The sequence below is a fragment of the Stomoxys calcitrans genome, chromosome 2 (genome assembly GCF_963082655.1).
Source record: "Stomoxys calcitrans chromosome 2, idStoCalc2.1, whole genome shotgun sequence".
In the NCBI taxonomy this organism is placed as follows: Eukaryota; Metazoa; Arthropoda; class Insecta; order Diptera; family Muscidae; genus Stomoxys; species Stomoxys calcitrans.
Genome location: NC_081553.1, coordinates 207,632,725 through 207,654,390, shown reverse-complemented (window position 1 = coordinate 207,654,390; position 21,666 = coordinate 207,632,725). Strand labels below are relative to the sequence as shown.

The window sequence follows — 21,666 nt, the reverse complement described above, 5'->3', positions numbered from 1 at the left end:
TCAGGCCTGATTAATTCTTGAAAGTTTATAAATAAAAATGATGCCTAAATTGTCAAAGTATTGGGTTGCCCAAAAAGTAATTGCGGATTTTTTATATAGTCGGCGTTGACAAATTTTTTCACAGCTTGTGACTCTGTAATTGCATTCTTTCTTCTGTTGGTTATCAGCTGTTACTTTTAGCTTGCTTTAGAAAAAAGTGTAAAAAAAGTATATTTGATTAAAGTTCATTCTAAGTTTTATTAAGAATGCATTTACTTTCTTTTAAAAAATCCGCAATTACTTTTTGGGCAACCCAATAGATTATTTCAGCTGGATACAAGAGGTAAATATTTTTTTATCTGATAACTTAAAATTATTTTTAATAGCCCAAATAGATAATGACATGTATTGAGACCGGCTAAAGCCTCAGCGAACCCCAAGTACAACGTAAAACCCGCCAAACATTTAGTTTTATGATGGTTTGGTGAATGTTTCTACACAATAGAGGGGGCCTTTTGTATCGTGACATCGTAATATCTACAAATTACGTTCAAATTTTACAGAACTGTATCCTTACATTATCTGAAGACTAACCTTGCTATAGGAGCAATAAAATATCTCTCCTGGAGTGCGACCCAAAGTCACCGAATCTAAATTCGATTGGAATATCGTTAAAACTCAAATAAGAGGACTACTTCCATCCAAATCAGCGGAATTTTTATTAATCATTTAAGTAATTATACACGTTTCGTTTCACCAGAACTGAACAGACTCTATGCCTATGTTGATTCAAGGTATTTTTAACCACAAGAAATCGTTTAGTAACTAATGAGCTGCTAGAACACCATTTGGCTGCATTTGTAATTCAAAACTTTTCTTCCATTTTCTAATTTTGCAAGTCTTTCGTTTAAAAACCAGAAGTGTCCCTACTTTTTTCACACGTTAAATTTCGAGACTATGGTTAAAATGTTTAACAAAAAAACAAAACATGTTTAAAGGAAATAGTTTTTGCAAACGATATTTGTTAAAGATGAAATAAACCATCAATCTATACCTGGATTTACACAATTTAGAATCTTTCACTATTTTTTTGCACAATTTAGAATCTATCGCTATTTTTTTGCACATTACTGTAACTCAGAGATTGCAGATAAAAATGTCAATCCTCACCAAACTATGTCGGTTCCGGTCGTTAATTCATATTTATGGGACCCCAGCTTCCTGGGGCCCAAAAACCCTTTGAAAAGCCAATAGATTAGCAAATTTTGTCGAATTTTGAAATTTTTTAAATTCTGGGTGGAATTAAAACTTTTTTTAATGGTGCTTAGCCCACCTTTCTACGGCCTTTTCTACGCTTATGATATGGGAGTTATATCCTATCTGGTCATATTTCATTATAGACATAGTGGCATTCACAGTGATATCAACATTCAATATTGTACATACAACTTATGCCAAATAATTAATTTTGTTGATATTACAGGGTAGTTGGCACGATGTATTACCTTGTTCATACTGGTATAAATGTCAAACTAAAAATGACAGCTACATGATATTTGTTTTATTGACAGCTCATTATACCTTTTACAAGCCATCAATATCAATTGCTTCAGAGTTTATTTAAAAAGAAAGTTATTCGTGGTAAAGTTCAAGCGAAGTTCAACCAGCTTTTGTTGGCGTACTCAAACTCCACAAAGTGAACAAAATGTTCACAAAATTGAAATAGGAAAACATTAATTTAGCAATTATAACTAGGTACATATGTATGAAAAGCTTTTGCGCTTTTATGTTGTTGTTGTTACATTGCATGTGGAGGTAGTGATTCTCTTAAAGCTCCTTTAGCTGAGAAAGCTCGTTCCGGTCAAAAGAACCGATCGCCGTGGGAATATGTTGGCCATTGATTATTTAAAGGCGCCAATAACTCGCCTTGTCATATCGAGCATCATATGCACTCAGTAGGTGCCGCCCGGCCTCTCACTGAAACTCTCCGCTCGACACCGTTGATTGTCCGCGACTGTCGTTGCAGCTACTCTGTTTGGAGCATTCCACTATACGCAAGCTTCTCGTGACAGCAATGAACACCTCACAGATCGGACCACAATGTTCCAGCCTGTGTGGTGCTTACAACTATCCCGTGCCGGGTTGCGCTTTTATGTGGAAGTCAGGAGGACATGGGAGCTATATCCAAGTCTAAATCGATTTCTATAAAAATTCAAGGGCGGTGTTAATAGTCATAAGGGAATTTTATATGTAAATTCACACAAATGCAGGGTGGCTTGAAAAAAGTGCGTTCAAGATAAAAGTAAACCATGAAAACTATTAGGATGAAATACATAATATTTTTTAACGAACCGACCCCAGGTATCCACTCGTTTCCAGCACTTCCGATCGTTGAGGCGACCACCACCACTTGACGTTGGGATAGCAAACAGTCTTTACTGTCCATGATTTTAAAGGACATAATACCCTACGAGATAAATGACTAGGCCGCAAGCTTTTAAAACGAAGAAGACTTAAGATTATTAACGGATTGCTCTAAAGTGTATGTTATTCACTGAAGAATATTCGATTAGTATGTTTTAAAGTTTACAATAAGATTTGTACCAACTATGCCCAATATAATAAAAAAAATAATAATAGTTTAAGGAGGTCAATCACTGATGCCACAGCTGCACAGTTTACATTAAATTAACATCAATGAAAACACTGTAGTAGTATATGTATTAGGAGAGAGTTATTTTCATCAAAACAAATGGCGGCGGACGGGCGGACGTAAAATAGGCAACAAGTATACATATGTTTCTAACGCCGTAAATATATTTGTAAGCTTGTTGCTTGTATCATCATCATCATCATCACCATATATTTATGATTAATATTTGTTGTACTGAGGAGAGAAACACCTTAAAAATCTAGTCTATTGTCATATCTTGCAGATTAATCAATAGCTTGAGATGAATATAATATACACATATATTATAAGCTATACGCACCCCCAAGAGACGAAATATTTCAGTAATTTTCTCCTTGCCACGATTTAAATTTGACAACATTAAAAATTTGTTTGCAATTATAGAACAACAATTGAAATTAATATGCCAGCAAAAATTCTAGTTGTAGAATATTAAATACTCAGGCGTAGTAGTTGGGAAATTGTTATACGGGGGGATCGTTCGCAACTCACACACACACGCACTTTCAAACGCGTTTCGTTTGTCGCTTGTCAACTATATTTTATTTTTATTTTCCTCCGCACTTTCAATCGCCTAGAAAGTTGACGAGTTGGACAAAGTAAACGATGGATTTTTTTCTGTCCCGTTAACAAGCTCAGAACTGTTTCTTTGTGATTATTATTTTCACCTTTTCACAAATGCATGTTCACTATGCTTGTATGTATTAAAAACAATTATTAGATAATTATATAGAAAAAGAAAATCGCGAATCTATTTTTTAATTTGCAAAAACACTCGTCGCAAGCAGAGAACAAAGTCGATCTCATTTTGAAAGCAGCCGACGTCGATGATGGAACGATCTATTTTAGAACGGCGTCGTATATCTCAGAACCGCGTTGATAAAAAAAAGTGTCAGAGTCTAAACTCAACCAAGGAGTCAAGAGTCGAAAGAAATTTCTAGCGGCGAATCAAAATAAGAGATTGGAGTCAAATTTGAGGGGCGAAAGAGAAAAAGCGAAACTGGTGATAAACATGTTATTTAATTATTAAATCCGACTGAATTTATTTTTCTCCAGAACAGAAAAAAATACATAACAACTCGCAACAAATACAACTACTAACAACTATAATCAAATAGTTCGTGAGCAATTAAATGAAGCGAAATTTGTATTGACGCAGCTCCATATCGCTTCTATTTTGCTCATAGAACTCAGCAAGATATATTAATTTATAGGTAGTGGTAGTTGCCTAAAAACAAAATATTGAGTGCACTATCTGTCAAAATCAGTGATTAGTGCAACTCTCATTTTGTGTATGTTACTAGTTCGCGCCATTTTTCGTTGTTTTTGTGTGTATAGTTCTTAACTATAATACACACACATAACCAAAGCTCGTTGACAGACAGTGCAATTCGGGAGTACTCAGTTGTTGTTTGTTGTACTCAGCTGTTTACGGTACACTACCTGGTAATTATGTCATGCCCACCTTTTTTATGAATTATTTTGACAGTAGATCGGGCGAAAAGTCTAAAGCCTAGTACTGATTTCGATTTTTCGGCCAAACAACTGTCAAAACTCACTATAAAAATATGGTGACAAAGAAAATAAGCCTAATACTGACATCGAATTTTCACACGAACAACTGTCAAAACGCACCATATAGAAATGGTGACGAAGATACCAGTGGTATTGAGTTATGTGAGCAAAATAGTAGCGACATGCCGCTGCATCAGGATAAATTTCGTATAATTTTAATTGCAAATGTAATTAAATGTTCACGAAGTGGGCCGAATGAACTCTGCTTCAATATATTTATAGAAAAAAGACGGTACTTTGCCAATACCGCGTGGTATTATTTTGATCGCGTCATTGGCAAAGAATTTGAAGCGATTGTTGTTTGTTTGTCTGTATTGTTGTTCGACATCCTCAAACAGGCTATTAGGGTTGGTATTCTATTCTGCTTTTGGAATAGCCGCTGAAATTTTCAATTGTTTCGCGAGCGAAACTTGACAGCATTCCAATGATTTTGCTTCCGTAACAAAACACGTTTCTTTATCTGCACTTATTGTGCATTAAATTATTGTAAAAATTAAACACGAGCCACTGTAACCAATAAAACAAACAATAGTTGTAAATGTTGCCACTATAGTAGTTTTTTACCATTTTCCTCGCTATAAGCAGAGTACTACTTTTCCGCCTATTTTTAGCCGACTTTTTTTATATGGATTTTGACAGCATTCCGCCTGAAAAGCTGAACAAAATTCTCAGCTTTAGTGTGATAGAGCCTTTAAGATTTGTTTTGAATTTGTTGTTGACTTTTTTTATTGACGATAAATATAACAATAAAATCAATCGATATATTCATATAATCCTAAATATTACGTGAACGTCTGGCATTTTATTTATTTCGTAACAAACGAATACGTAACGTAACGTATTCACACAAGCGAATACGTATTTGTGCAATTTAATGAGCGAGCGAGCTTCTTGACAAATCTGTAAATCAACACAGAATGCAAATAATAATTAAAGTTCTAAAAGGACAAGATTGTAGCTTGGATGTAAGAATTAGTTATTAAATGTTGTTTTGCCATAGATATTAAGTGATTACCAATTGGTTTGTTTCTCTTCACTCAGGTTACCTCGTCTACCACCATTTATCAGATCAAGCAGGAAATAGAAAAGAAACTAAACATACCTTTGAGTGCCCAAAAAATATTAATACTCGGCAGAACGTTGAATGATGATCAACCCATATCTGCTTACCCAAATATTAAAGATGGTACTAAATTGAATTTAATTGTGATAAAACAAGACCTTAAAGATATTATACACCGCTCATTTCGTAAATATTACAATGAAAATCAATCAGCGCAGCTGACCAAAGAGTTTATGATGGACTTTGATAAAAAGCTGAAAGAATTCAGCCTGGACGACATAGAACGTATAGCGGAACAGCAAATACCATAGTTGGATTTCTTTCTTGTCAAATATGTGCAAATTGTGTCTCTATTTTTTTAATAAAATTATATATTAAAACACCTATATGTATGTATAGCGATGCTTGGTCTGTGCAAGCGTAACGTGTTTGCTAGGAATTTCTTGTAAACATCTCTTTTTTTAACTGAATGTGCTAAAACACAAACAAAACCAAATCACGATTTCGGCAATAGCTGGAATATATATTTATGTATATATATAATGAATAATAGAATATATTTCATAATATAGTGATTACTCTATATGAAATATTCTATCGAACGTTCTTGCCGACGTACCTGCTATGTGCGTTAAATTTTAACAAACAAGAACAATGGCAACATTCAGCTGAATGTCATCTTATACATTGGTGGTACACAGTACTGTCAAAGAAGCGGAGGAACTTATGTTTTTTAAACAATCTCTGTAGATGCCAATTTGAATTATAAGTAAGCTTAAAAATTTAACAAAAAAATCCATTCAATGTTTCTTTTAGGATATTTTCTTATAATAATTTCCTTTTAAAAACTTTGGTTTGACACCACTGAATCAGCTGATTTTGACGGCAATAAGTACTTAAACTGCTAGGTTTTGTTGTTGGGCAATTGACGTCAGTTTAGTGCACCCGGACAGGTTTTACGCGAAGTGTTAGAGGAGCAGCAAAAAATGCAAATTGGCCGCATAATATTCCAAAACCCTCTGTTGAAGATTAACTCCATTCGTCAAATCTCCACGTCGTTGAACACATTAATGGCTCCCATAAAAGTAAGTTAGATAATATTGTGAAAAATAAAGGCAGATTGCTTTTTAATATATATATTATACGAATTATGTAATTTTTAAGGAAGTAAACAATTAAACTTAAAAATCTAAGGTCAAGTATGTGCAACGCCTCCCAGGCCTGGGAGGTATGTCTAACAGAGAAGGAAATTAGTTTATTTTCTCCAAATCTAGTGTTTAATAGAGATTTTATCGCGTTAATGACAAAACTTATATTGCAATCCACTTGCTTACTTAAATTACTTTAATTGCCTATGACAGAATATTTGTCCCATCCACTTGCAGATAATTTACTGCGAAGGTTTTGTACTACATGTACACTTGTTTCGCTACTGAAGGGAAAATTAAATTGCAAAATTGACCACGAACATCGTCGTAAGATGCAGTGTAGATATATCTCGCCTAGGCCAGGCGCAAGGCCTTAGCAGTCAAGACCGGTATTAGCTTAATACAGATGTATAATGTGTATATACTATCGGCAGTTGTGACGCAGCTAAGAAATCTGTTGTCTGGCCATAAAAGCCTGGTAAGGAGACTTCAATTCGCATTACGTTCTATGGCATTTTTACGTAGGTAACGAACAGAGGGGCTTGGTTCTGGCAGAGCAGATTGGTAGCTCCACGCCCCACCATAATTAGGGGTTGCAGCATCTTATTAGACATTTGCATAGCACCACCAGGTCTAGTAAATGACTCCTGTAGGCAAATTTTCATTTCATTGGGATCAGACCACATCGATTTCATTATTTCTGAACGGTGGACGCAAGAAAGCCCATTGGAACGGCTTCTGAGATGCTCGCCAAGATTCGAATGCACTCAGAATATTTCATTGAAATGCTCTGTCATTTCAGGCCCTGGCGATTACAAAGTACAAATTCATTTGAATTAATCGTTAATTGCTATCTTCATATCATAAATCAGCGACAAAGTACATGTAAATGCAAATTTGCCCATGAACATTCCATTAAGGAAGGGCAAACACAAAAACTACAGAAATAGTCAATCACAATGGAATGTAATTCAATCAAGTTTGATTTCAGATGGGGAAGTTAGGATCTCAACGGGTAAATCCGGTTCGTACAACCTGCTGCCATGGGTAAGAATTGTACTCTCCATATGCTTAAGGAGTAAAAAATAGAGATTGATTCATATAGGAACTATATCAGATTATAGATCTATTCCGACCACACTAAGGACGACTGTTGCACGTTACGACTTTTGCAGAAGCTGAAGATGAGACTATAGCACATCTGCTGTGTGTGTGTCGCACACTGCCAGTCAGAAGGAGTTACACTTAAGGTTCTCATTTCTTTGAGAATTGTTGGTTCAGCGGTAGGAACTGGAAGGCATCTTCCTTCTTCTGTTCCTGTGGTATCACAATGGATGGGCGATAACGGCAGTTGCCACTTAAACCTAACCTTAGGACGACTGTTGGTGATCGTAGAGAATTAAACAAATTTCGGTCAAAGTGTATAAAAATTACGCTAGAGGCTTAAGAAGTATAATCGGTAGATCCGTTTATATGGCCCATTTACGACCCTAACTGCTAGCTTTTCTAGTTTGAGAGTTAGCGCTCTAGCGGCTGGCATGGCTAGATTGACATAAGAATATAGATAAAGAATATATGAATATACCTTATGAGGTCTTGTTGTTGTTGTCGTAACAACATTTTCATATGAAGGGGGCGATCCTAGTCAAGCTCCTGTAGGTGAGCAAGCTCGCCAAAGGTATAAATGTATATACCTAAAAATATGTGGCTGAGCGACTGGATTCGAATACAAACAAGAATATTAGAAACATTTTTCCGCAGTGGGTATTCCCCCTAACTGCTCCTTAACGAGGTGTTGCCTAGCGACAAGCCAATCGGAATCGGCTATAAAAAGGATGTCGCTTAGCATTGAGTTTCATTGCATCTCATTAACTCAAATATTTTATTAAAACTTGAATTTTTGCTATATATTGTTTTAATTTGTTTTTTATTACAATCTGAAAAAATCTTATTTTCAGGTCGGTGAAAAATTGCCCTCTGTGGATCTTTTTGAAGATTCACCAGCAAATAAAATCAATACTGGTGATCTAACATCTGGAAAGAAGGTGGTTATATTTGGTGTTCCTGGTGCATTTACTCCTGGATGTTCTAAGGTATTTATTTCTCTATATTCAAGCAGGCTTTACTACAATATTCTCCTTTTGCAGACCCACTTGCCGGGCTATGTTTCATCTGCAGACAATCTAAAATCTCAACAAAAAGTTGATGAAATTGTGTGCGTCTCCGTTAATGATCCTTTTGTTATGTCGGCCTGGGGCAAGGAACACAACGCTGGTGGCAAAGTTCGTATGTTGGCTGATCCTTCTGCAGCATTTGCCAAGGCATTGGATTTAACCATTGACTTGCCACCACTTGGAGGTGTACGTGCTAAGCGATTTTCAATGGTAGTTGAAAATGGTTCAGTTGTAGAACTTAATGTAGAACCAGATGGAACTGGTCTCAGCTGCTCCTTGGCAAATAACATTGGCAAGAAATAAGGGAAACCAAGCAAAGCTTCCATTAAATATAATAATATATAAATGATATCTCTATATATGTAGCATTCACTGCTTATAGCAAAACAGAAATTATCAATTGTAACATTTAAATACAAGTTGTAGCAAGCTATGCCAAAACAATAGCTGGCGCAAAATAATTAAAGGAACAAATTAGAAAGTATATTTTGTAAATTTATTAAGTCTTTAATGTAAGAGGTATCAGCATTTGGGTCCAATTTCTAGTTTTTGTGATAATAATTTCCCATAGCCACCTCTACCGGCGTCATAATCCGTGCGATACTCATCACGCACTTGTCCACCAGTCTTGCCCCTGCCGTATTGGCGGCCTTCAATAAAGCCAGCATCCCAATCCACACGAATTAAACGATCATCTAATCTTGTTCCATTTACATATCTAGAAGTGGCAATCATTTAATACGAAATCCATATATATAGTAAAACATAACAAACCTCATTGCCATCTCTGCTTCACTGCGACTGTAATATTCTACAAAACAAAATCCACATGGAGTTTTTTTATATTTATCCAATCCCATTACAATGCGTCTTACTTCTCCGCATCTTGAAAATAGCTCATGTATTTGTTCCTCGGTTGTGTAAAAAGACATGTTTCCTACATACAATGTGGATGATTCGCGTAGAGATCGTTCTTGTTCAGACCGTGAGCCCTTTGTGAGGAACAACAATGTTTATAAAATCTACCAAACCAAAAGTACGTTTTCTAGACTTACTTTGAAATGCTGATCACGATATGAGCTTAAATCTATGGAACTACTGGACATTGCCTTTTGTTTTTAAATTCCTTTTTATTAAAAAAAATAATAATACAATAGCTGAAATAATGTCGCTACTGCTGTTTATGGTCAGTGTTGATGACAGCTATTGAAATGGTTGGCAACTATCAAAGCACCTATTAGTGATTCCGACGTAACGTAAAAAGGTAAGGTGAAATAGTAAAGTTTTACGTACTAAGCTCGAAATATTTTCTATCGCAAATTGCAAAGTTATGTGAATGTTAAAGTCTAATAGTCCTTTAAAGTGAATATTAAAGATTTTAAAAATTTGGTAAGTACGAATATGTATTGATATTTTTAATGAAAATTTACTTGGCCATGATGTGATGCAGTCGATAGGTACGTTCCATGCAATACGATAGCAACTAATCTACCCTTAACATTAAAAATATAAGTGGGCCATCCATTTTCGCATTTATTGCTTTGCATTAAAAAAAATAGTATTGTTTTAAAATCTGAAAATGTCTCAAGGCATTACGTTACTTATTGGCATATAAAATGGAAGGTATTGTTGCCGAAGACAAATATCAAAAACTTGCTAGCGAGTATGCGAAGGTATTGTTTAGTCATGTACTGCAAATACGCCCATAGAAACTAATATAAATTATTTTGTATAGCTTCGAGCACAAGCTTCGGTGCTTAGGAAGGGTCTATTAGAGGAACAAATAAAAAGCTCGAACCTTAGAGACCAATTGAAACAAAAGGAAACTGAAGCCAGGCGAAGTGAACAAGAAATCGATTCCTTGGGATTTCGCAATAAACAGTTGGAATTGCGAGTTGCAGCATTGCAAGAAGAACTTGCAACAAGTGAAGCCCGCAAGAAAGATAAAAAGCGGCACCTCACAGAAAAAAATGAGACACAACAAATAAACGTTCCAGGTGTTGCTAACGCGGATATGAGCCAAGATGCATTGATTTTTGAAGAACTGCAGAAAAAGATTATTGAAAACGCTGAGTTGACCTCAATGGTATGGTTCAAAGATATACTTGAAAGTTCTGTAAATGTTGTTTATTAGAACGGTATAATTTTAGATCGACGATAAGGAAAGAAGTCTCCAATTGCATGCTGAACATATTAAGAACATTGAAGAGACTATGGAGAAGCGCAATGTGGAGCACGCTGAGAATGAGAAACGATTAAGGAAAGACATGGAAATGCTACAATGCCGAAATCAAGAATTGGAAACCAAACTTGTTGAAGCTGCCAGCATGGTAAGTTGGATCTTTGTAAGAACACTTAATTGGGATGATACTTAAATACAATGCATTAGCTGGGTAGTGAAGATGCTCTAAGCGCTTCGGGAAGCGAAAACACACCTTTGCATAATCATCAAAATTCTCATCAGGTGAATGTTGAAAGTCGTATTCAAAGTTTAGAACAAGAAGTAGCTCATTGGCGGTCTCAATATGAGTTGAGTAAACTTTATGCCGATTCGATCCATACAAATGACACAAAGTCAAATGCTAGTAAGGAAAGCAAAATAAATTCCTCTTGTAGCAGTACGATAACAGCGGCCGGTCTGACTGTTATCCCATCATTCTCAGATGGAAAAAGGTTTTGTATAACATTCGATAGTACTCCTTTTGCTCCAATTTTGTATTAACAGTACCTGTTCCTTAGCAAACGAGATTCTGGGAAGGAAAATCAAACAATACCATGTAGCAAAGAGTTATTAATATTTAATAACTTAAGTAAGAAATTGGAACAACTATTGAAAGATAGGGCAATGGCTGAATCCAAGGTGAGTAGCATGGAAACCGAAGTGGATCATTTACAAGGCTGCCTTGAGAATGCTACCCAAGAACTGAAAAACAAAGATGAACAGATTGAAAGTATTAATCAAGCACTGCATTTACTGGAAGAAGATTTGGTAAGGATTTTTGATATCATCTTTGTACTCTTTAATACGTGTATGTTTGTTTTTTAGACTACCACCAGAGTTAATTATGACGAGCAAATAAGTGTTCTTACGGAGCAGGTGATAAGTTTGAGCGAACAATTGGCTGCAAGTAAATAACTGTGTGCATACATTTCTGGCGATTATTCCGGGAAAAATGTACATGTGTTTATGTAATATGCTTCTTTTATTTTGCCTAGTCTTTGACTGCGGCTATTGTGTAATTATAAACTATTAAATCCTTTGTATATACTAAATAATGTAAAACTACAGAACGAAACAACGTAGTGATTATTTGACAATTAGTCTAACTTAATAGCAAAAGACGATCCACAAGAACAACCCTGTTCAGCTTTTGGATTTGCAAGCATTCGAAATCCGGAGCGTATAAGTTCCGTATGGTAGTCGACGGTAGCTCCATTGCAATACTCCAAAGATACATTGTCAATGACAACTTTAGCTTCTTCTTTGCCAAACTGAAGATCGTCTTCATTCAGCTTGGAGTCCAAGTCGAATTTATACTGAAATCCGGAACAGCCACCTCCTTCCACAGTTATGCGTAAAAAGCTTCCATCCTGACATATTTCTTTTAGTCGTTTTATGCACGAGTCGCTAACAAGAAGCCTTTGGTCAGAATCGGCTGAGACTTTTGCCGTTGATTGCAGGGATTTCGATATTGTTAGCGCTCGTGTTAAAGCAGTGCACCTAAAAAATTAACATTGTATATCATGCATTGTGTATTGAATGGGCTTTGCTTACCTTTGGTATGTGGGCGTCATAATGTTCCTAAGAAGACATGCCATAATTTGTTACTGCATATAATATAATTTTTAGAATCGGTATTTACGCAATTTAGAAATTTAAGCAAAACAAACAATTTTGTATCACTTGTCAAAAAACTGGTAAACAGCTGATTGCCCGACGCAATAAATCGGATATTTGTTTTCACGTATAGTAACGTGATATTTTATTTAGAGCGCACATCACATATATATGTATTAGGTGTATGTCCATAGTGACATGGAGGGGGATAAATATCCGCACGTTCTTTTCAACCCAAGGCGGATTTAAAAAGGTGGTCTCACGTGGACAGCTGTTAACAGCCGGGCAGGTTTGACGGTATTAAGATGTCAGATTTTTGTCTGCATTCTCTTTCTTGCTATTTTCTTTCTCGTATATTCTCTACTTCAACTAACTTGACGTTATGTTTTAGACCGTGAATATATATAAAGTATTTTTTTTTTGCAAAAAAACAGTTTAAATCAAATATCTCTAAAAAAAATTATTTGTACTACCTACAAATAAAAACATTTGTGCTCAAATAAATATATTTATTGATGATGTTGTTGTAGCCATATATTTGCATGCGGAGGTAGCGATCCTCATCAAGGTCCTACATTTGAGCAATCTCACTCCGATCCAAAGGACCGATCGCCTCAAGAAGGTGATTGCATCCGTTATTGAAATGCGCTAATTAATCACCTTTTCATACCAAACATCACAGGCAAGTGAACCCCGTTCAGAGGCATTCAATATTTAAACAAGGGTCGATGCCATCCGGACTTTCGCTCTCCACTCGATAGCGCTGTTTGTCTGCGATTGTTGCCACAACTACTTCGTATTCCATCATCCGCAGCCTGTAAACGCGCCCGGCAATTATCAGCTGAACCTCTTATTATAACGGTATGTTTTAACCGTTGTACAATTATAGAAGGTAGCGTCACTTGCCCAACAACAGCAAAATCAAAGATACAAACTTGTGGGGATGGAAGTAGAAATTCCTGTCAAATTGACATTTTAGTTTTTATTTGCATACTCACGTGCAGTTGTCAAAAAATTAAAGGATTTGTGATTACAAACGTATAAATTATAAACTAAAACATTAAAAATGTTAAAAAATCAACAAAATGTTCAAAAAAAATTAAAAATCTAAACAAATCATTTGACATAAGAGTGTATAACTCTGAAATTGCAATATTTCATCAGCTGGGCAAGAGTCTTATCCGTCTTTAATGAACACTGGTTTTAACGTTTGCCACTAATTAGATGCAATTATATGACAACGCCTTAATAACTTTTATTCGGCATGGATGTTTGGTTGTAACATAAACAACAACACGTGTTTTGGCATTGGACAAAGAAAATAAATATTTGGAATATTGAAATTATGGCTAGAAGGCCGGAACATTCTGCCCCACCGGAGATCGTAGGTTTTTAACATATAAAATTCATTACAGTTAGTGAACATATAAATTACTTTTAGTTCTACAACGATGATGAGGCCAAGAAATACTCTAACAAGTGTGTATTTTGATTTTGTAATTTGTCAATATTTATGCCATTAATCCCACTTCACTAGCACCCGAATTATTGAAATTCAGGTTGAAATGGCCGAACGTGCTTTGGAATTACTAAACTTGGATGAAGATGAGCCCTATCTAATTCTAGATATTGGCTGTGGATCGGGCCTTTCCGGTAGCGTTCTTGAAGATAATGATCACATGTGGATTGGAGTGGACATTTCAAAATCTATGTTAGACATAGCTGTGGAAAGAGAGGTAGACGGAGATCTAATATTGGGCGATATGGGTCAAGGAATGCCTTTTAAACCTGGTACATTCGATGGAGCTATTTCAATATCTGCCCTACAGTGGCTTTGCAATGCTGATAAAACTTCACACAATCCTCACAAGCGATTGTATAAATTTTTTTCTACGCTCTTTGCTTGCTTGACACGGACGGCTCGTGCTGTGTTTCAGTTTTACCCTGAAAATGCTGATCAAATTGAAATGGTAACAACACAAGCGATGAAAGCAGGATTTTATGGAGGAATTGTTGTTGATTATCCTAACTCTACAAAAGCTAAAAAGTACTTTTTAGTTCTTATGACAGGTGGAGCTGCGCCAATGCCCAAGGCTTTAGGCAACGAAGAAGATGAAAAACGCATTAGTTATATAAAGAAAAGAGAAATGTCGAGAGATAGTAGAGGGAAGCCTCTTAAGAAATCCCGTGATTGGATATTAGCCAAAAAGGAACGTAGACGAAGACAAGGAAAAGATACCAGACCGGATACCAAATACACTGGGCGTAAGCGCAGTGCTCGTTTCTAAATGCGTATAGTCCTCATTTAACAATTTAATTTTTATTTCAATCACATTTTCACATTTAATCTTAAGTAATTGTACCTACAATTGGCTAAACTTCGAGTAGAACTATCTTGTAATATCCTTTTCTGATTCATTTTTTAATTTTTCCTCGGCTAACCGAATAGCCTTTTCCTTGGGTGTATCATACGAACTTTCTGAATAGAATTTCAGATAACCTAATGCGGATAGAACCATAATAGCAAATAAAAGTATTTCGTTTTGCAGAATTAGTGCGGATTCTTTTTCTTGTGCCTTACTTCGGTCATACTTTTGTTTTGCCGTCTGGCGACGTTGGAAAGAAGTTCCATAATGTTGCCGTGACCATTCATCAAAATCATATATGGGTGAACGACCTTCACTATCAGCAACAGTTGATTTTTTAAACCGCGACTTGTAGAATTTTGTTGATGGGTCTTCTTCGACTTCCTCTTGGGATGCAGCTTCTTGGGCCTTTTCTGCGTATTCTGAGCCAGCAGTGTGTATGATACCTACAATGTTTTAATTTTTATATACTACATAATCAAATGTTTTCTTTTAATTATATACCCTTGTCGTATAATCTACGTAATCTAAAGTTGCCTAAAACTTCGTAAGCCTGGGTGATTTCTCTAAATTTTAATGCGGCTGTCTCACTCCCTTGATTTTTATCTGGATGGTAGAGCATTGAAAGTCTGTAGTATGCTGCCTTAATCTCTCCTTGAGTGGAATTTTTCGATATGCCCAAGACGGCATAGTGATTTGCAAACCTCGTCGCACTAGTCGATATATTTGAACTTCGTGAAGAATTTGTAATAGCCAATATTTTCCGTAGGAATAGGTGAGGTCTTGCTGTGGACAACATGGTCCATTCAAACAAATACGATTTTTTGTTGCTATTTTGTTATATCATTTTTACTGACGATTAATAAAAACATTAACAGCTGACCAAATTACCATGCCGAGTTAAAAAACAAAACGCCGTAATGGTTGTTGGATAAACCGGATTCTAATTGCCTATACTATATACGGTTATCGTGACATTTTTCGCTGATTACTTTTTTGAGATAATGAATTTTAAAGCAAAAAAAAAATCGCTGACATCGTTCATTAGTACATTCCTTCATTACTTATGGTAAAATTTAAAAAAAATTGCTATTTTCGTAAGGTTAAAAAAAGCAATCGCGAAAAAAAGATATTCAACTGTGAAAAACGAACATAGTACCGGCCATTAAGGAGGAATATTTTTCACGATTCCTTTTTAAATCACAAATGTTTGTGGTGTGCGCCGAATAATGGCACTACAGCGCCACCTGGTTGTGACTTGCCTTACTCCAGCGACACCTACTGGCTATGGTTGGCCCTCATCAGGGAGAGGGAGACAACCAGCTGACACCAACCTGTTATTATGGCTGCCCCCATATGTTTTGTTGGTGCCGGCTGGAAGACCAACTTCATGATGGAGACCAACCAAAGCCAAGCTGGCTAGAGTCCCCAAGATGAAGCGTTCCTTTTGGATTTGGACAGCGAAGCTACCGGAGGTGGAGTGAAAGCCCAAGAATAAAAAAAAAATAAAAAGACAGAGAAACCGCGGTGAAATAGTGTTTTTTATTTAATAATCTTGCCTGGGCTACCAAACAAGCAAAGTAAAATGTAATGAACTTAAAGCTAAATAGAATGGCAATAATCTACAAACAAAGACAGCTAAATCTACAAGGAAATTGTTAAATGATTGTGAATTTGAAATAAAAGAAACTGAAATGAAAGAAATCTAATAATTAAAAAAATTTTGTAAATCTAAAGGCAAATTGAACGAACATTAAGAGAAGAAAAAGAAGACATTTAAAACCTGAAACAAAAAGATTTAAAAATCTGAAAAGGAAATATTGAGAAAAAGTATTGAAAAACTCTGAAATTCGTGAGAAAAATGAAATAACTAAAAATTATTAAAAATTGTTTTAAATTGCAAAAGAAAACCTGCAAAGAAACGTTGAAAACCTGAAAAGAAAGTAATCCCTGAAAATAAAAAGGGGGGAAAGATTAACCTGAAAAGAAAATAAAGTTACCTGCAAAGAATAAAATAAAAGAAAATCAATAAATACTCACCCAGACATAAACTCCACCTCCACTGTCCCAACGTTGGAATATCAGCCAGTCAGGCGATAGCAACACGGCGTTGGTCAGCCGACAACGCCCAAGGTACCCACTTTCGAATCCCATTTCCATACTTGAAACAAGACAATACGATTGACGTGCACGGACGGACAGACAGATACTGGACCACATACTCTTAAAATAAAGGTTTAATATAAAAGAAAAGCAGTAATTAATTAAGGTTTGAGACAGAACAGACATCAGGTTCTTATTTAAAACATCGCCAGAACTTAGGAGGCGAACTTTCAGTGTTAGGATGAGCTCACCCTAGGCCAGGAAGTATTTTACATAGAGACACTTACGAGCCATTGCTCCCACATTGATGTCCGCTCTGTAGAGGCACGACCCCAGTAAATCCTGCAAGAACATAACTTTTATTTAAAGAAATAGCTACATAAGACTATACCCACATGATACTTACCATTATCAGACGGACGGACAGGAAATAGGGTAAACGGCAAGCAGGGTTGACGACGCTCCAAGGCAAGCACCGAAGCTAGACGAAACCAGCTTCAACATTAATAGCCATCCATAGGCCAGATCCGAGGAAGACTCGATGACCCATATTCCTGGAAGAAGAAGCAAGAATTAAATTATTGTTAAACTGAGAAATTTTCCTTTTATTTTTCCTGCATCCATTTCGAATTATGAATTTAAAACATGAAATTTTGAATTAACTCATTCTTTTAAATTGAATTTCAGAATTGCTTTATTTGGTTTTCCTCTTTGTTTTTTTTATTTGCGCTTACCTATTTAATCATAGTTATAAATTTGTTAGATTCTAGTTACTGCAGAAATGCAATAAAGCCAAAACTTGAAGTTTATAACGTTATTTCGAAGTATTTCCTGTTCTAATTATTTAATGAATATGGAAGGCTAAAAAGCAGGTAAGAAAAAGGGTAGCTCAAACTTACCGGTCCAGGACAAACAGGTGTATTTGGGGTGTCCTCATAGATTATGACGCAAGAGGGCACCATGGTGGGGAGGGTGCGTCCTGACACCAGCTGAATGCTAAGTGGTGTCAACATGGTAGTGTGCGTCTGTCTAGTATTGTTCATGGTTGTTGTGTAGGTATCAGTGTCCCTCCATCAGCTGGTTGATTTTTGTTTTTTGTCACCTGCTTTGGAGGAGGTGAACTGGCAAGAACCGCGCCCTTTTCGACTGAGCCACAGCCGGTGCTCGAACGCCAGCAGCCAGCGCCCGTCAGTTCATTTCCTCCCCTCCAAGCAAAGCAGGGTTCCTTCGGGAGCACGACAAGAATGGCGCCCGCAACATGGGGCCCGAGAATTCGGGTGACCGTTTCATTTTTTTTTATAGTGGCTGTTACGATGTGTCCTTTGTGAGTGTACTTGTGTGTCTCGACAGTTAATGTTTTAATACAACATTGGTCGCAAGCCCCAAGGAAAGCGAAGGATATAATTGTGACAGAGTTTCCTGCCCATTGCTTATGTGCGACACTGAGTCTGTAGTAGGCAGTATGTATGGATGGCCTTCGACATAGCCTTGTGGCCATAGGGATGGAACAGGAAACATCCATTTCATTCAATAGCACTTCAATAGCCCAATTTGTGTTGGCCAGTCCTCTCTTCAGGACAATAGACCGTCTCTCCTGTTGAGTCCGGCAAGTAGGGACGTTGTTCCACGCCGATTAGCCGACAGGCTGGTTTGTTGGCAAACACAAACCCAGTCTTTTCAATTTCCTGATACCGAGATTTTAACCTATAAGAAGAAGACAGATTCAGAATTTATTTGGAGATTTCTGTTTTATGTTTGTTTGCACATACTACCATGTTTTTTTGTTTGTCCTGGATGATATGAGGTGGAGCTACCATTTTTCTTTATAAATTGAATTGTTGTTAGTAACACATAGTTTTTACAGGATCTGGTAATCCGATTACCTGTAGGAATTTAAAGAAGCAGAGAATTTATTTAATTGGAATTTTTGAAGTAACATTTAGGATTAGATGGTGGATACAAGAGCGAATAGTTATTCGAGCGCAACTACTCTTGCAAACGGTGAAGCGATGGCAACAACAACAACCATAACCACGACGGTCCCGTCAGCAACGGTGTCAACCACAACAGCCATGGCTCCCATGATAGTAACTTCCGCGGTGGCGACTCCAGCTCCATCCGAAACGAACACCTCTGGCTCTTCTTTGGGTCAGTCAACTCCTGAAACACCGAATTTCAGCAGCATAACAGCGCGAACAATCCAGCGGGAACGACGAGAACAGGGAGACCAAGCAGGAACTGGTCAAGAGCACGCCACTGTGGGTCAAGAGAGCCAAGCAGACGCGCAGCTCAACGCAATTATAAACTCTGCAATTGGTGTTGGGCAGATGGAGCTTGTAAGGCTTTTGGATGAAAGGCTGCGGTTGTTAGTTCCGCAGTTGGTCCATCAAACATTGGAAGGAACCCGAGGTCCTACCATGCAGGGTTTTGACCAGCGAGCGAACCGAGAAATACAGGCGAGTGATCAACAACCAATCGGACTGGCGGCAACGCAGTTAGTCCACACAGAAAGACCGCATCTACCACCTGTAGGTCATGCAAGGCAAGCCTGTCAGATAACGCCACATCCACAAAGCGTCCAGCCAGGGCAACAACGCCAATATGGCACAGCGGCAGAAAGTCAATGGCCAGTGTTTTCAGCTCACCAGCGAGGACAACCAGCAGCTGAAATGGAATATGGTGGAGATTACCGGTATAGCCAGCCACCAATCCAGTCACATCCAGCAGCAGCTCATATGTCTCCCGGTCGATTCCAAGCACCTGAGTATCCACACGCGCCAAGGCGCGCAAGCCCCAGGAAAGTGGACATAGAGAAATGGAGGCTGAAGTTCGATGGAAAATCGATAACGGCCGAAGATTTTATGTTCCGGCTCGAGCAGCTCCGTCAAGATTTTGCATGTGATTGGGATGAAGTGCTGGTAAAGTTTCCCCAGCTCTTGGATGGCCCTGCTGAAGACTGGTACTGGATGCAGCGAAGACTAGGACGCATCAATAGCTTCCCTGATTTGAAAGAGGCCTTTCTCAGCCAGTTCCGCAAATTCGAAAGCGATTTTGACGTGCAGCGGAAAATGATGGATCGTCGACAGGCACCGCATGAGTCGTTCGAAGATTTTTACAACGCCGTGCTACGATTGCGGAACCAGCAGCGAGAGCCTCTACAAGAGCAAATGCTGGTAGAAATGATGAAGGGGAATCTGAAATCATCATTAGCAGCCCTGGTTTTCCCTATACGCATGTTTGGCCTACAACATTTTAGAGAGGAATGCCGCAAAGCAGAGCTTCTGCTAACTAACCAAAGGCAGGCGGCCATGGCGCATCGGCAACAGTTTGCTCCTCGAGTGAGTGAGTTAGAATATGAAGAAAGAGACGCTGAGCTTGAGGTGGAAGCTATATCAAGGCAAAACAATTATATCTGCTGGAATTGCAGAGAAAAGGGCCACGGTTTCATGGATTGCAGATCAACCACAAGGAGTTTGTTTTGCTATGGTTGTGGTTTGGAGAATGTGGTAAAACCAAACTGTCCTAGGTGCAAGGGAAACCGACAGACGGGCACGACGAAGGGGGAGACGCGCCCGCACTTTGCGAACCCCGAGTAGTTAATGTCTCCTCCGAATTGCAAGAGGAGAGCGCCAAAATAACTATTTTAAGTAGGAATAAGGATATCATAGATTTAGATGAGGGTGAAGGTGAAAATAGTTTAAGCAATGAAGTAAATAATGAATTCAAGAATAGTTGTAAGATTAGAGAATTAAAACCTTGGAGTAGTAGAATGGAGGAGTATCAAAAAGCTCGAAATAGAATCTTTAGCATACCCGAAAGCCGGAAGATTAGCAAGAAAGTCGAAAGGGCAAGAAACAGATACTTAGACCGAAAAAGGCTTAGGAAGGAAATAGCGGCAGCCCGATTGTATGAGGGGGAAGACACCAGGCTATACATGCGTATTAAGATTGGCGATGAGGAAGTTGAGGGGCTCTTGGACAGCGGAGCCACAGTTAGTTGCTTGGGCAAAGATTGTCTAGGTAGAGTAGAAAGAGCTGGAGTTCCAATCTACGCGTATAGCGCCGCAGTTCACACGGCAGACGGTACACCCTTAGAGGTACTGGGCCGGATTAGGCTGAAGGTTAGAGTTAAGAAATTAGAAAAGGAAATTGATTTCTTTTTAGTCCCTGCTTTGAGTAAAGCCTTGTATTTGGGTGTCGACTTTATGAAGGCCTTCAATCTTTTGGCTAGTGTGGAAAGTCTTTCTCTTGGTGACGAAGAAGAGGAAGACACAAATGATCCATCCCGTCATCGTCTTAGCGTTGAGGAGGACAGAAGGCTCGCCGATATCATTAGCCTTTTTCCATCTTTTGAGGTTCGGGGCTTAGGCAAGACGTCCCTAGAAATGCATACCATTGACACGGCAGATGCGGAACCAGTGAAGCAAAGGCACTACCCCGTTTCTCCAGCTGTGCAACGCTTAATGTTTGCCGAGCTGGACAGAATGCTTGACATGGGGGTCATTGAGCCTAGCCAAAGTCCGTGGAATAATCCTGTAACCTTGGTCCGAAAGGGCGTCAAGAACAGATTATGCCTGGATGCGCGAAAGCTCAATGTCCTCACTGTCAAGGATGCTTATCCGCTCCCAAACATTGAGGGATTGCTTAGCCGGCTTGGGGATACACATTTTATATCGAGTGTGGACCTGAAGGATGCCTTCTGGCAAATCCCACTCGATATAAAGAGCCG

General features: G+C 37.9%; 8 protein-coding genes across 13 annotated transcripts in view; 4 read left to right on the top strand and 4 right to left on the bottom strand.

Moving 5' to 3' along the window:
- Window positions 1–3,461, bottom strand: part of LOC106090991 (serine/threonine-protein phosphatase 2A 56 kDa regulatory subunit gamma isoform) — a 57,305-nt gene extending 53,844 nt beyond the window's left edge. For 2 of the 5 annotated variants that reach the window (XM_013257371.2, XM_059363939.1), the window contains exon 1: window positions 2,973–3,461. Coding sequence is in view for 1 of the 5 variants with exons in the window: in XM_059363939.1 (XP_059219922.1) it covers window positions 2,973–3,032 (60 nt within the window). In the remaining 4 variants the exon portion in view is untranslated. The remainder of the gene's footprint in view (window positions 1–2,972) is intronic. The other 3 variants (XM_059363936.1, XM_059363937.1, XM_059363938.1) reach the window with 3 other exon arrangements.
- A 1,641-nt stretch (window positions 3,462–5,102) lies between these two features.
- Window positions 5,103–5,695, top strand: LOC106091006 (ubiquitin-like protein 4A). Its single transcript, XM_013257390.2, has 2 exons — window positions 5,103–5,211; window positions 5,288–5,695. Exons 1-2 carry the CDS (start codon window positions 5,164–5,166, stop codon window positions 5,618–5,620), a joined length of 381 nt encoding a protein of 126 aa, XP_013112844.1. The 5' UTR covers window positions 5,103–5,163; the 3' UTR covers window positions 5,621–5,695.
- A 524-nt stretch (window positions 5,696–6,219) lies between these two features.
- On the top strand, window positions 6,220–9,115 carry LOC106091004 (peroxiredoxin-5, mitochondrial). The gene is made up of 3 exons (XM_013257387.2): window positions 6,220–6,394; window positions 8,416–8,550; window positions 8,605–9,115. Exons 1-3 carry the CDS (start codon window positions 6,296–6,298, stop codon window positions 8,932–8,934), a joined length of 564 nt encoding a protein of 187 aa, XP_013112841.1. The 5' UTR covers window positions 6,220–6,295; the 3' UTR covers window positions 8,935–9,115.
- Window positions 9,106–9,824, bottom strand: LOC106091005 (nuclear cap-binding protein subunit 2). Its single transcript, XM_013257388.2, has 3 exons — window positions 9,687–9,824; window positions 9,406–9,623; window positions 9,106–9,349 (listed from the first exon to the last, which is right to left on the bottom strand). The coding sequence occupies exons 1-3, from the start codon at window positions 9,735–9,737 to the stop codon at window positions 9,154–9,156; spliced, it is 465 nt and encodes a 154-aa protein (XP_013112842.1). The 5' UTR covers window positions 9,738–9,824; the 3' UTR covers window positions 9,106–9,153.
- Window positions 9,825–10,122: 298 nt separating this feature from the next.
- On the top strand, window positions 10,123–11,922 carry LOC106090983 (protein phosphatase 1 regulatory subunit 21). Its single transcript, XM_013257356.2, has 6 exons — window positions 10,123–10,304; window positions 10,367–10,717; window positions 10,782–10,961; window positions 11,021–11,304; window positions 11,371–11,620; window positions 11,678–11,922. The coding sequence occupies exons 1-6, from the start codon at window positions 10,248–10,250 to the stop codon at window positions 11,765–11,767; spliced, it is 1,212 nt and encodes a 403-aa protein (XP_013112810.1). The 5' UTR covers window positions 10,123–10,247; the 3' UTR covers window positions 11,768–11,922.
- LOC106090984 (iron-sulfur cluster assembly 2 homolog, mitochondrial) lies at window positions 11,816–12,569 on the bottom strand. Its single transcript, XM_013257357.2, has 2 exons — window positions 12,407–12,569; window positions 11,816–12,352 (listed from the first exon to the last, which is right to left on the bottom strand). Exons 1-2 carry the CDS (start codon window positions 12,448–12,450, stop codon window positions 11,950–11,952), a joined length of 447 nt encoding a protein of 148 aa, XP_013112811.1. The 5' UTR covers window positions 12,451–12,569; the 3' UTR covers window positions 11,816–11,949.
- Window positions 12,570–13,711: 1,142 nt separating this feature from the next.
- LOC106091007 (probable 18S rRNA (guanine-N(7))-methyltransferase) lies at window positions 13,712–15,020 on the top strand. The gene is made up of 3 exons (XM_013257391.2): window positions 13,712–13,853; window positions 13,911–13,948; window positions 14,007–15,020. Exons 1-3 carry the CDS (start codon window positions 13,815–13,817, stop codon window positions 14,755–14,757), a joined length of 828 nt encoding a protein of 275 aa, XP_013112845.1. The 5' UTR covers window positions 13,712–13,814; the 3' UTR covers window positions 14,758–15,020.
- On the bottom strand, window positions 14,771–15,749 carry LOC106091008 (dnaJ homolog subfamily C member 30, mitochondrial). Of its 2 annotated transcripts, XM_013257393.2 has the most exons (3): window positions 15,340–15,749; window positions 15,051–15,281; window positions 14,771–14,969 (listed from the first exon to the last, which is right to left on the bottom strand). In XM_013257393.2, the coding sequence occupies exons 1-3, from the start codon at window positions 15,632–15,634 to the stop codon at window positions 14,860–14,862; spliced, it is 636 nt and encodes a 211-aa protein (XP_013112847.1). In that variant the 5' UTR covers window positions 15,635–15,749; the 3' UTR covers window positions 14,771–14,859. The 2 variants fall into 2 exon arrangements, with proteins under 2 accessions (XP_013112847.1, XP_013112846.1); XM_013257392.2 differs by having other exon boundaries at window positions 14,771–15,281; window positions 15,340–15,748.
- Window positions 15,750–21,666: the final 5,917 nt, after the last annotated feature.